The following is a 15,090-nucleotide window of genomic DNA, read 5'->3' on the forward strand; positions in this document are numbered from 1 at the left end:
ATTGCTATTGCTGCATACTATCCAAAAAGGACAGTGAAAAGCAAAATATGTCATGTGGTTTTCCATCACTGGAGGTTTTCAAGAAGAAACTGGACAGCCATTTGCTGAAATGGTATAGGGTTTCCTGCTTGAGCAGAGGATTGGACTAGAAGACTTCCAAGGTCCCTTTCAACACTGTTATTATGTTTTAATATCTGTAGTTAGCTAGGCTGCTTCAGTCTTGGAGATGCTGTGAATTAAGAGCCACATTATGAGAAAGATCTCAGGACAGTGAGCCTGAATATTATTCTGCTAGTGGCACAAATGATGTAATTCACAATAGTGCATTTATCTTCTTTTACATGGTGAGGTCGTGGTGTAAATGGCATCATTATAGATGATTGATTAGATGATGCCACACACACTATTATCAAAATAGATGGTAGATAAGACGAATAGTGGAATAAAATAAGGTGTGTTCAAAGAAGCAAGAATCACAGGCAATTACTACTGCTACTACTACTACTAATACTGCTGCTATTACTACTACTACTACTACCACTAATAATAATAATAATAATAATAATAATAATAATAATAATAATAATACTTCCAGTGGTGTAGCGCGGGTGATGGCGGCTACTTTGTAGCCGTCCTCCTGAGACAGCATTAAAACCACTGAGAACAGCAGGCATCAGCTGTTCCGCGGTTTGAAACCTCCTTCCCGGGCCAAGGGAGGGAGGGGAGTTTCACCCTGAATAGTGGTTGAGCCTTTGAGATCCCCAAAGGAGTTTCTTTTGGGGTGAAAGGAGTGCTCCCACAGAGTTCAGTGTGTCTCTGCTTCTCAGGTGCCTTTGTCCCTTGTTGTTTGGGACAAAGCAAGACGCCGCTCCCACCTCCGCGCTTAAAGAGAACTGGTGAGTTATTTAAAAAGCAGACAGAGCTGATTAGAGGATTTTATTTTTTGATTTTACTTGGATTTTAAGTTTGGATTTCAAGTATAAAGAGTTACTTTCGTTTTCCTTTTTTTTTCCTTTGTTGAGAGGGAAAGTAAAATGGCAATTTGAAGTTTTTTCTTTTAAGGAGACGGAATGGATTTGTCTATTTAATTTTTTTTCTTTTTCTATTTCTCTTTTTCTTATTACAATGATTTTTTTTGAAGGAGGATTTGGGTTTTTTGAGTTAATCTCCCTCTCTTTTGTTTAACTCTTTTTTTCTTTTCTTTTTTTGTATTTTTTAAGAAGGAGGAAAGAGGAAAATATTTTTTTTTCTTTTAAGATGGCTTCAAAACGCCCAGTAATTTCTACAATTCCTAAGGTGGTTTCTTCTTCGGTGATATTAACAGTGCAACAACCTAAATCAACATTATTACCCTCTTCTTCTGTACAGTCACTAATGGTAAAAGATTTGCAAGATGTAATGGGAAATGCTATATCTCAAATTAGGGGAGAAGTGAAAGAGATTTTAGTGGAAAATAACAGGATCTTGAGGCAAGATATAGTTTTGGCTTTAAAAGGACTTGCCTCTGTTGTTGAAAAGTTGGATTTTCGTGTTGAAGAAGTTGCAGATAAAGTGGAGGTGTTGGAGGGAAAATTTGATGGCATGGAAAAAAAGATGAAAATTTTCAAGATGAGATTCTTATGTTTCAATACAGAGAGATGGAATTCGCTTTAAGAATCAGAGGCTTGAGTGAACATCTGCAAGGAGATCTGAGAGAGATGGTTGCAAATGATTTTGCTGTGATTTTGGACAGAGAAAAAGAGGAAATACTCAGAGAAATTGAAAAAATATTTAGAGTTAACTCTTGGGTTGCAAAGCAAAGAAATCTGCCAAGAGATGTGGTAATTTACTTTGGAAAAAGATCCCTACACAATGAAATTATACAAGTTTTTTATAATAAGAGGTTTCAGATTGCAGCACAAGATGTTATAATTTTAAAGGAGATTCCATCTAAAATTTTAAGAAGAAGAAAGGAGTTTGCTTTTTTAGCAGATGAACTTAAAAAGAGGCAGATGCCGTTCAGATGGGACATCCCGATTGGAATAGTGGTGAGCTATGCGGGGACACGTTATAGACTTAATACTGTTTTTAAAGCAAAGGAGTTTTATACTTCGGTCCTGGGAGCATGCTCATCGTCACCTCTGACGTTTAAAGTCTTGGAAGAGAAGAAGGTAGAATTGCAGCCTGAAGAAGCTGTATTGATGAAAGTTGGAAAATCACAGACTGAGGGGTCTCAACAAGTGGAGATGAAGGTTATTTATAGTCCATTGCGGATGGAACTGGTCATTGGAAAAGGGGAGAGAAGATTATGGAGAATGAAAACTTTAGATAAGAAGTGTATGTTTAGAAATTCAACGAGCATTTAAAGGAATGTTTTGTTTTAAATATGTATAAGGGAATTTCAATGGTACAATTAATGTTTATATGTGTATTTTGGATTGTGATGACAAAGAAAGAGGGATAAATTTTATATAATATATGTATGATATTAGGGAGATTGAATGAAAATTTTAGATAAATAGTGCATGTTTAGAAACTTAAGGAGCATTTAAAGGAATATTTTGTTTTAAATACGTATAAGGGAGTTTTAATGGTACAAACAATGTTTATATGTGTGTTTTTGATGGTGATAATAAAGAAAGATGGATAAACTTTATATAATATAGGTATGATAATAGAAAATATTGTTTAGCTTTTTGAATAATTTATATTTAAAGTTTATAATATTTTAATGGTGGATTAGATTCTAACTAATTCACTTTATATGCAATATGATATTTTGTAATGTTATTAACTTAGAGAGATGATTGGTTTATTAATTGTGAAAGAAACGGAAGTTTTGAATTATAGATATGGATAAATTTTATTCAATATAAGTATGATATAAGAGAATACCATCTAGCTTTTGAATAATTTACATTTAATTTTCCTCTTTATGTTCTTTATATATAATGGAGTTAAAGTATTTTACAATTTGTTTATTGATTGTAACTATATTTGTTTAAGGTTTATTTGGGTTTAAAAATTTTTTTTTTCTTTCTTTTTCTTTTTTTTCTTTTAAGTTCTAGTTAAGCCTGTATTCACCTCTGGGAAGATTGGGCAAGGGTTTTGGGGTGGGTTGGGAGGTACTGGGGAAAGGGATTTTACTGTAAAAATTTTAAAAATTTTCAATAATAATAATAATAATAATAATGATGTTGGAAGGGACTTCCTGCTCAGGCAGGAAACCCTATACCATTTCAGACAAATGGTTGTCCAGTCTCTTCTTAAAAACTTCCAGTGTTGGAGCATTCACAACTTCTGGAGTCAGGTTCCACTGTTTAATTGTTCTAACTGTCAGGAAATTTCTCCTTAGTTCTAGATTGCTTCTCTCTTTGATTGTTGATTTGATTTGATTGAATAAGATGGTTTTTATGACACTCTTAGTATGGAATCTTGAGGATTTGGATACTGCAAGCTCTCATTTATTAGCAAGTTTATTAAACTGGTGTCTCTTTGAATATTGTGAACCTTATCTTGCCAGGATTTTTGCAATCCTGGATTGAATTCCTTTTTTATTAAATAATTTTCTAACAGTTCCTATCTTTTAGTTGCTTATTCCTAATATTTCTCCCAGTACTTCCCCAGCCTCTACACATTCTTTAATAGATGTGAATCATATTTGCCATGATCATTTCCTGCAAGAAAAAAAGATATTTAGGATCCCTATGATGTGCTAATTACTTTTTTCCAAAAATAGAATCAAAGTTTTCTTTGATTTATTTCTTTCCCTTTTCTTTCTTTCCTAGGCTCTGTGGCCACGGCATGTCGAGATCCAGGCGTCCCCATGAATGGAACCCGTAACGGAGATGGAAGAGAACCTGGGGACATGGTGCTATTTCAATGTGATCCTGGCTATGAGCTGCAAGGAGATGAGCGAATAACCTGCATTCAGGTAGAAAATCGGTACTTCTGGCAGCCCAACCCACCAGTCTGTATAGGTATGCAGAAACCTAAAGAAGACACAACTGCTTTTCTGAACTCTGGAAACATGTAATAATCCTTATTACATTGTCATAAAGCCCAAAGTCAGCAGCCAATAGTTGGCAGCTTTGTATTAAATATAAATGGAAGGACAGCCCACTTGGTTTGGGTAGGCAATATTCTATATTTAAAAAAATATTTAAAAAATATTTATAAGAGAAAGGAAGGGAGAACAGCACTTAAAACCGCTTAATGAATGCTGAATATAGTTAGCTTCATTTATAAGAACCCCACAAATTGGGTTACTATGGTTTCCTGTATTGGAAAATTGTTCTTCATTGTTTTCACTTCTTTACTTCCTAAATAGGAGATTGTTTGGGTTCTGTGGGATAAAGAGTTTCTATCACCTATGATGAATAGTAAGCATAATGAAAAAGTTCTGGTTCTGTTGGATTGCTTTAAAGCATTGTACTCTTACAAGAAAAATTGAAATACATTTTTTTAAAAAATAAATGAAATAAAACATCTCCCAGATTTTTCTTTGTGTTTGGTCTGCTTTGACAGACTTCTTCCCTGTTGTTTCCCAGCAAATTGATTATCTATCTATCTATCTATCTATCTATCTATCTATCTATCTATCTATCTATCTATCTATCTATCTATCAATCATCTAAATTGACAGTGTTCACTTTTGTTGAGATACTTTTTTATTCTATTTTTTTCTTTTTTTCCCAAATTCTATTTCATATATAGCTTTAATATTAAATTTGTTTGTGGTAATAAAAATTCACAGAAAATTATTGACTAAGTTTTAAACAAAACTATGACAGTTATTTTTAGGAATTTTAATATTTGTTTTAGTAGAATTAATTAGTTGGAGAATGTTTTTGGATGTTACAAAACGTTAAACAGGTTTGTTTTCTGCAAAAATGGGAAAAATATAATAACTCAGATGTATATGTTAGCATGTGTTTAAATAACAACATTGGACAAAGACTTTAACTGTAGAAAAATATTAAACAAAAATTGCTAAGTTTAAAAAGGAGAAGAAGAAATCCATATAATTATTTAATTGGTGATAATTAAAATGTATGAGTACTTGAGTGTTTTAAGATGCTTTTAATGCCTAGTTGGTTCTCATCTGCATCAGAAATAGTTTCTTAGTGTATGTTTGCATCATTGTTTTTAATTGTTATTTAAAAATCTTACTAAATTTTGAGATAAACATGAACACTTAATGTAACTGTAAAGTCCATTAGGGAAAATCAAAATGATACAAAAGAGAGTGGTTGTTTTTTATTGTGATTTTTTTTTGAAATAAATCAGCAGAAATTGAGGCATTAATCATATGAACTTTGTGCCAAAACAAAATTCATTTTAAATGCAAATAACAAGTATATATATATATATATATATATATATATATATATATATATATATTTGTGTGTGTATGTGTATGTGTATGTGTGTGTATGTATGTATGTATGTATATATATATATATATATATATGTGTGTGTGTGTGTGTGTGTGTGTGTGTGTGTGTGTGTGTGTGTGTTTTCTGAGGTTTTCGCGGGTGTTTGTATGTAGGTCTTTGGTTGTTCGGGTTTTCTCCCGCGTAAAATTGGAAGTGTCTTGGCGACGTTTCGACGAAGTCCCATTCGTCATCTTCAGGCTGGTGTTTTCAGCTTCGTGCTTCGAGCAGCAATGTGTGGTCTTAGCTGTTTCTTCCTTTTAACTGCCAGTGGGGGTATGAACTGATTGGGTGGGAGCTTGGCTGTGTTCTGATTGGGTGGAGGTGTGTTCTGATTGGTTAGGGGCTTGGCTGTGCTCTGATTGGCTGGGGGGGGGGCTGTGCTCTGATTGGCTGGGGGAGTGTTCTGTTTGGTTGTGCTCAGTTAGTCTGAGTTGCAGAGGGATTTAAGATTTTGTGCTGCCTTGCTATTTTTTGGCTTCGCGTTCATGGTCGTGCTTCCTCTTCATGGAGGGTGTCAGTTTGCTTCATGTATGGATTGGAGGGGTTTAAAGTGGCTAATGATGCAGCTGTGGTCTGGCTTCTGGTTTGTGGTCGTGCCTCATCATCGGTGTGGCTTTGGGTTTGTTTTTTGCATGGATGTGTGGTGGTGACATCCTGTGTGGTTTTTGTGAGTGTGGGTCTGGTATCATTTTTTGTGTTAGGGAGTCGTTTGTCAATAAGGGCGGGTTTCCAAATGGCTGGTAGGCGGGAGGTATCATCTCGCTTGTTCATGCTGTGTGGGCGTTTTTCTATCTCGATGGCTTCTCTGATTATTCTGTTATTAAAATGTTCACTTTTGGCAATGGTTCTGGTATTTTTAAAGTCAATTTCATGTCCTGTGGCTTTAAGGTGTTGGACCAGGGAAGATGTTGGTTCCTCTTTTTTGACTGAGTTCTTATGTTCTTCAATGCGTGCACTTATTCTTCTGTTGGTTTGTCCGATGTATGTGGTGGGACAAGTGGTGCATGGGATTTCGTATACTCCTTGATTTTCTAATTCAATTTTATCTTTGGGGTTTCTAAGGATGGTGGATATTTTTCTGTTTGTGCAGAATGCTGTTTTGATGTTGTGTTTATGGAGGATCTTACTGATTCTGTCTGTGGTGCCTTTTATGTATGGGAGGAGGGCTTTGCCGTTTTCTTGTTCTTTGTCTTGGATTTTAGTGGGGGTTTCTTTTTGGATTAGGTTTGTAATCTTATTTCTATGGAATCCATTGGATGTTAGTACATTGGTGAGAGTGTGTAGTTCGGGTTTTAGGTGTTGTTCGTCAGCTAAGCGTTTTGTTCTGGAGATGAGTGTCTTGGCTACAGAGTTGATCTGTGCTGGGTGGTGGTGTGAGAGAGCGTGCAGATAGCGGTTTGTGTGTGTTTTCTTCTGGTAGATGGTGTGTCCTAGGGAGCCATTGGATTTCTTGTAGACTAAGACATCCAGGAAGGGAAGTTGGTTGTTAGTTTCTGTTTCCATGGTGAACTGTATTTTGGGGTGTAGGCTGTTGAGGTGTGTGAGGAAGTTGTCCAGTTTTTCTTTCCCATGTGGCCAGATTATGAAGGTGTCGTCTACGTATCTGAGCCAGAGTTTGGGTTTGTGATCCGATTTTTCTAGAGCTTGGGTTTCAAAGTGTTCCATGTAGAGGTTGGCAATGACATGTGAGAGGGGTGATCCCATGGGTGCTTCTTCTGTTTGTTTGTATTTTTGTCCATTATAGATGAAGTATGTGTTGGAAAGGCAGTGGTTGGTCAGATCTAAGATTTGTTTGGGGGGGTTATATTATATATATATATTCAGAAAGAAAGGAAGAATTAAACTATATGTCTTTCCCAAGTGGTTATCATTATAATAAGAACATGTTTTAGGTCAGTATGTATCAAGACTCATTTTTTTTAGTATAAGAGTAATCAATTAATTTGTGCACCCAAGTTGACAAATTTGTAATTATATTCACAGTTAGCAATATAACATTAAGATCAGCAATGGAGGATAGAAAATTAGATCATTTCACATTCTATCTCCCATCCTTGTGTTGAAAAAACAAAATGGAAATGGGTACCATTGTTAATAGAGGGCCTTGTTCGTCTGTGCTTCTGGAGCTCACTCAGTGGTTATTACCACAGTAATTCTTTCACTACTTCAGAAGCCCCTCTGTTCTCCATCTGCAGTATATCTAATATCCTAGTAACTGCTGTAAACTTTTGTTCAACAACTAGTCCTTCTTCAAGGTTGTGAAGACAATATCAGCTTAGCTGGAATAATACAAATCCTGGCTACCAAAGAATCATTCCAGAGTAGGTAAAAACAAAACAAACCATAACCATTCAGACATCTGAAAGGGAACCAAAATTTGGCAACACAGATGTAGAAGGTTAATGAACAGATTTGAATAAGGAATAGACCTAAGAAAGTATGGAAATGATCCATTTCCTGCCTCATGAATCCTACTTAAAATGGCTGCTAAAGGACTTTTTTATTCTTGCCAACTACCGAATAAACCAATTAATCTGCTAAGTCGTATCACTGAACAATAGAAAAATACAATTCAGTAATCACTCATAACAACTAGAATCCTGAGGTACAATTTTAATTTAATAGATTTTTTTTATCTATCAAATTTATATGGCTTTCCATCTTTCCAAGAAACTCATGGCAGTAAAACAAAGCAGAAAGAAATAATTTTATTATTACATAACAGGAAGCCAAAAATGATGATTTGCAAACTGTAATAGCTGAGAATATGCAGTGTGTTAATACGTATGATGGCTTATTATGGCACACAAATTTACTTCAGATTTGCTTTGTTCTGTTTAGAAAGGAAGAATATGTAAGAAATTTTGTTTGGGAATAATTTTACCCAGCAAATTTATTTCTTGTTGCAGAGAATGCCAATCAACCTTGATCAGGTAGTTTTATATAGATTTGTAAAAAAATATCTCTCTTCCTTTGACTTCTTGATGCAAAGAAGCTTCCAGGGCTAGTAGAATTGATTCCCATTAACTTTCTTCACTTTGTAAAAGCTTAAAGACAGCATAAAGCTAAACATTTTTAATCAAACAGCATGTATTATTCTAAGCCTCTGAGTCCTGTGCAAGGCAATTTATGTTAAGGAAAATAAAAAGAGTCAGAAGAGTGTGGCACTTGCAAGGGGATTCAACTGAAGGCAAAAATTATGACAGAAAAATTGCAGGTTTATTACCTAAGCCCTTCTGTATGAGCATTGTAATGTTACACTCTCACTGTTGAGTATTGTTTTCTTCCTTGTGATAAAAACAGAAAACTCATTTGGATGCTACTGCATCAAGAACGTCTTGGCTCAGACATAACTTGTGATGGCATAGATTTTTTTTTTAGCTTTTCTTAAACTCATATTTTGCTCAAAGTATCCATAAAATCAATATTTTGGGCTAATTCCCATACAAAATGCCTTATGAGTTTACATCAATCTTAAAATGATTTGATTGGAGTTATAATTAGGGTGATTTAATTGCAGTTGACTTGTCATGTTAATTGTATATATTATATGAGTTATTTCCTTTGATCACAAATCACTAGTTTATGCTTTTTTGATATCATTATGCTCCCATAATATTAACTTTTGTTAACATTCAAAGGAGCACAATGTGATGCATCCTTTTTTTATATAAATTTCTTGAATGATCAGGAATTGTCCAAACAAGGAAGGAAACAGCCAAACATTTTGCTGTCTTTTGTTGGTGAAACATTCGATGAAAATTGTTCTATTTCCATGGAACAGTCCTCCACATCTTACCAGAAATCTCTGGGGGAAAAATCACCACTAAAATCTATAACCCAATATATCATAACTACATTATGTTACATTTAACTTGTGTTAGTAAAATAGTTAATTACCCAGTGCATTACCTGCTTTTTATTATGACTTGTTTCTAATTAACCTAACAATTCAAGAACTTAATATTACAGAATATTTTAAAATATGGTTGACTTTCTAAGGTTAACTTTCCTGAATGGACTTTGTGTTAGAGAGGTTCTATCACATTAGAGCATGGATGTCAAACTGGCCATGTCACATGATGTGTCACAACGTATCGCGACTCTTTTTGCATTGCCGGCAATGGGGTGGGCGCAGTTTCGGTATGATGAAACTGGCCCGCGGGCCAACAATTTGATAGCCCTGCATTAGAGTTACAATATGCTTTTAACAGCAGTTTTTAAAGTCTTTAAACACAAACCAAAAATACTTTACTCTGGGAAGAGAAACCTAGGACTTAGGAGTGTAATCTTTTGCATATCTACTCAGAATTAAACCTTGTTTAAATCAGATTTCTCAGTAAGTGTGAAAGGCTGTAATTGCCAAAGGCTGGAGTGTATGGGCATCTGTTCCTAAACACAATAGGAACATGTGTATTGAGTTCACAATGCAAACACCATTTAACATACTTTGATCACAATATTGCATATACAGTAAGTATATACAGGTCTGAATTTGCACTGTGGCATCATAACCTACATTTGTAACTTTTGCTATATCTAACTATGTCTATGATGTAATCTATGATTATTATTGTTACACAAACAACATGTAAAATCACAATTGCCAGATCTTCAGCAAGGGTTGGCCTTCATATGTGTCATGTTTTTCCCAATAATTTAGGACATCATAATATGTCAATATCTGCATAGAGCCAAGTAGTGTCACCTTTTATAATTGACCAATGGAAATTTTGTCAGTTGTTGCTATTTTTGTCAATTATTGCTACTGTAGCACATTTTTCTAGATAGATGGTGTTAAAGATATTGTCACAGGATGTAAGCTGTTACAGGAAGAGCTGCACTTAACCATTGCCAGGTCTTATTGTTATCTGCTTGACCTGCACATATACTCTGTCTTGCCAGATCCCTTTTCTAGTCTTAATTAACTTTATTGTAAATGAGTTTGGTTTCACCCTTATTCAGTAAGTCTTCACTGTGTAATATTTTCTGTACATTTTCTTCACTGTCCTTCAGATATTTCTCCCACTGGCTTTGGATTTTAAGCTCTTCTTCATTGTCATGATGTGTTCACTTCTAATTTTTTTCTTGACTTCAGTGCCCTTGATTTTTTTCAACTTGAAGGATACCCAGCTACTTTTAGTGATAATTTTCATCCAGACTCTTGATGTTATTTCCATAGGCATCTTGATTCATTCAGTTTTCTCTATTTTTCCTCTACTGATAATGAGTGTAGCACATTGTCCAGTTCAAATTCCATTGTAATATCTTGGCTCTATATACATAGAGTGTTTAATAGCAATTCTGTTTCAGATAGTATTTTTCCATTAAGCTTCAGGTTATGCATGTAAAGGAGATGAGATAACCTGGCAGATGTTTTTGATATTTAATAATTTGACTTGTTCAGTATTGTTGACAAAGGAATCAGTGCAATAACAAACATGATTGATGATGATGAGTCGCCTTGAAGATTCCTCTCTTGATATTAAACTCTGCTAGTCTATAAACATTGGATTATAAACTGTGTCTTCCTTTTGTAATTATAAAAGTAAATAAATATTTACATAAATCATGTTATCATAAATGAGCTCCCCTCTGGCAAATCCATTGCCAAACTAAGCAAATAAAAATAATTTCAAATGTGAATTATTCCTAGATCCATTTATTTATACAATTGATAAGAAAAATGTAGAGGATAAAACATATATAGAAGAATATTAAAAAATCAAGAGAAACATACAAATCTAATGTTGCATTAGAAAAACATTTATGTTGTCAAAATTTGTTGCAAGTACAGCTTCCAGGAGTTTTAGTTATATAAGAAAATTATGTTAGTGATAAACTCTGCCTTAATATGCAATGTCATTTTCATATGTTTGCTGTCAAATGTACTTTTTTACATCTTGTTCCTAACCTATCTTTTTTATATATCCATTATTAAATGCTGGTTCTCTTTATATGTTTCAATATTCACATGGTATATTCAGAGTAGCACTTTCCAAATACAAGTTAAGGCAACAGAAAAGTAGCTGAAAAGCCTGAATGTATCCTTAAGAGGTGACTCCCTTTCTGTTTCTTTGACCAGAATTAATTTAGAGGTACTGCAAAATAGAATAAATTAGCTTGTTTCATTGTACAACCCAAAGATAATGTTTGTTTGTTTATTTGTTTTCACTTTGCTTATTGCTTATACTGTGGGATGCAATTCTCTTTTTTACATTCTTTGTTTAATTCATTCACAGCACCTTGTGGAGGCAATCTGACAGGATCATCGGGTTTCATTCTTTCACCAAATTTCCCACATCCCTATCCCCATAGCAGAGACTGCGACTGGACTATTACTGTTAATAATGACTATGTAATATCATTAGCTTTTATCAGGTAAGTAGCTGCTTACTAAAATTTCAATAATATACTTTTTCCAGATCTCTTTGTTTTGTTTTTCCCAAATGTGCTTTTTCAAAAGGCAACTGGGCTTTCTTCAGTTTTCCTTGAAGAGGTTTCACTTCTCATCCAAGAATTCTAGAACTAAAGAAGCTTCTTGATGAGAAGCAAAATATCTTCAAGTAAAAACAAAGAAAGTCCAGTTGCCTTTTGAAAAAGCATCTTTGGGGCAACCATTGCCTGGATGACTGAGTATCTCCACAGACATCTGTTTTGTTTTGTTTTTTTCAGCATGATAAGATAACTGCTTTTCAGATCCAAGCACTTTTAGTTTCCAGAGTAACACATTTAATAAGGTTATCAGAAAAATTTTATCTCAGTTGTTATGAGATGCAGCTATTGAGATATTTGTTTGAAAAATTGAGGATTATACATTAAGACTCTTTTGACTTCAATACTCAGAGAATGATTGTATCATCATATTTAATTTCTACCCTGTTTGTTTGTCAACTATTACTAGGCAGCCTACAAAATTCATTGATAGCAATAAATCTAAGCTTCAAAATTAAAGCTTTTTTGCTGTTCTTTATATCCTGGTATAAATATTTATTGTTCCATCAATACTAAATATCTATAGCAAGGCAAAAATGAATAGCCTAGAATACAACCAAATCAACTGGGAAAAAGTATTTGTTTTATTTATTTGTTTACTTAAACATTATTTCATTGTTTATTATATTTCTTGGCTGCCCTTTAGTTTAAATTCCCTGAGAATATCCAATTAAAAGAATAAGGCAATACAATTAATGTGCCCAGAAATAGTGCAGGGAATGAATTATGCCAATCAATAAAAGCGAGCCAAGCCATAATAATAATAAAAAAGAATTGAACAGCTATTATGAGAATGTTAGGTATCTTGGGAAAATATTTATACCTAGAAGATGCCAAAACTGACGCTTGATGACTTGCCTGTCTAGAGAATTTAGGACATTTTATATGCGGGATACTACTTGTAAATATATTATTTTGTTGTTTCGCTGAAGACTTGGGAGAATTTGAAAGATTTAGATCTAAGACTGTTAGAAGCGTGGCAAAAGGCACTCATTTGTTTTCCAGAAGTTCCTTAATTATAACATGAATTTAGAAGACATCTATCTGCCTGTTTAGTCTATGAAGATGTAGCACATAGAAAAATGTATTTAATGAACAATATTCTACAAAGGAATAGACAGGTGGTGATTTCCCCTTCATTAAATTAATTTAATGTGGTTCCTACACTGATTTGGAATCCTTCTCCTAACCATATGGATTTATGTATTCTGTTTTCTACTATTAGGCAAGTGTAATGAGCAAAGGAATCAAGGTTAATGTCTCCTTTTTAAAATAAATTTTATTAGTTTTAATAGGGTTGGGGATAAAATGGGGTCAGGATTAGGACTGAGGTTTGGGTTATGGTTGGAGTTGGGGTTGGGGTTCGGGTTTTTCCAGGTAACATTTTCAATATTTAGCAAACAGTATATTGTCTGGGTACATGTATTTAACTAACAATAATAAATATAGTTAATTATCATAAACAAGGTTAATGTCTCCTTTACTTATACTATAATATTGACACAATAAATATAGTTTCCCTTCCTTCTAAGAAATTATAGTGTCAACTGATAAATTTGAAAGAAGAACCTAGCCTAAAACAGAAGCATTAAATGAAATAAAATCAATCACCTAGTTATTCAGTGCTACCCTTCTTGTGGGAGGCAAAACAGGATTACTTTAATACTATAAATGGAATTAGGATTAAGAGGATTTTTGTTTCTTTGCATTGTTGTTATTATTTAAGAATGTTGTTTGATAAAATTATCCCTTTTCTTTTATATTAACAACAACAACAACCACTTTGTTGTCATTTTGAATGTACACCTATCGGCATGCATCAAAATGAAATTTCATTGCATACAACTCTCAAAGGGTCATCACCTCCGATATACACATCTTGTTTGTGGCCAGCTCAAGTTACAGATCTTCCATTTTAGTCTTTAGGGAGTGAATGATGGCAAACAGGACAGATGAAATGGAGCTCCACTGGATTAGCCCTCAAATTAGCTTGTATTCCTGCACGACAACCTTGCCTCCTTTCCTTTTTCTGATCCTGTCTCTTCCACATTTTCCTTAAAGAGGCTTTGCTTCTTTTCACCTCTGGAGCACCCTGCCGCCACCATCAACTCCTCCAAAAGCCTATGTCCCATCCTCTGGGTCTGCCAACAGCCTCATCCAGTTCCTTTGTTCCAAAAGCCCGAGGACTTTTCTCCTCTGCCTCCTTTGAAAAAAAAGCCCTAATTTGCAGTACAATCAGTCGCTGGGCCAGCAATCAGATCTTGCTGCCGGCAGAACAATTTCAAACAATGCCAACGACTTTTAACGGTCTCACCAACAGTTCCGAAACATTGCCATGTCGGCAAAGATTGTTGGTCATATGTTGTATGTTACCTTAGTTCCACCACATTGCTCAAACACATTAAAACTTTCCTGATCATGTGGCCTATATCCCTTAATATCCCTCCCAAAACTTTTCACCTTCGAGAGCCAATGCAACCGCAGCCGATCCAGGCGCCACCATCTTACAACTAATTAATTAACTAATGTTAATTGTAATTGTTTATGTAATATAGATTTATTTGTAAAACAGATATACTGAAATAGAAGATATATTCACTATTTGTAGTTTTAGGAGTGAACTGGGTCAGCCAGATTCCTGAGAAACCTCCTCCCCCTTGTTTTCTTCTGAAGTGCATCAGTGGTGTTAATACCGAATCTGGGCCTCTGGTTTCTGTCTCTTGTATAATAATTGTTGTGTAATTCTACCTTCCAGTATCCGATGTTATGCTGCAGAGACTGTAGTTGATAATTGTTGCTGTATAGAGGGTAGAGAATACATTGAGATGAATATAGGGCAGTCCTTGACTTATGATCACAATTGAGCCCAAAATTTCATTTTCTAAGCAAGACATTTGCTAAATGAGTTTTGCCCCATTTTACAGCCTTTCTTGCCACAGTTGTTAAGTGAATCACTGTAGTTGTTAAATTAGTAAAGCCATTGTTAAACAAATCTGGCTTCCCCATTGACTTTGCTTGTCAGAAGATTGCAAAAGGTGATCACATGACCCTGGGACACTGCAACTGTCCTAAATACATGCCAGTTGCCAAATGGCCAAGTTTTGGTCACATGACCATGGGGATGCTACAATGATTGTAAGTGTGAAAAATGGTCATAAGTCACTTTTTTCAGTGCTGT

At 34.6% G+C, this 15,090-nt stretch overlaps 1 protein-coding gene across 1 annotated transcript in view; it reads left to right on the plus strand.

The window, feature by feature from the left end:
• LOC120303072 (CUB and sushi domain-containing protein 3-like) overlaps positions 1 to 15,090 on the plus strand; it is a gene marked incomplete at its 3' end in the record, with an annotated part of 446,767 nt that overhangs the window by 408,326 nt on the left and 23,351 nt on the right. The window contains exons 27-28 of the mRNA XM_039332219.1: positions 3,768 to 3,959; positions 11,660 to 11,798. Of these exons, the coding sequence (XP_039188153.1) occupies positions 3,768 to 3,959; positions 11,660 to 11,798 (331 nt within the window). The remainder of the gene's footprint in view (positions 1 to 3,767; positions 3,960 to 11,659; positions 11,799 to 15,090) is intronic.

The sequence above is a fragment of the Crotalus tigris genome, unplaced genomic scaffold (genome assembly GCF_016545835.1).
Source record: "Crotalus tigris isolate CLP2741 ecotype Arizona unplaced genomic scaffold, ASM1654583v1 scf7180000024455.1231707, whole genome shotgun sequence".
In the NCBI taxonomy this organism is placed as follows: domain Eukaryota; kingdom Metazoa; phylum Chordata; class Lepidosauria; order Squamata; family Viperidae; genus Crotalus; species Crotalus tigris.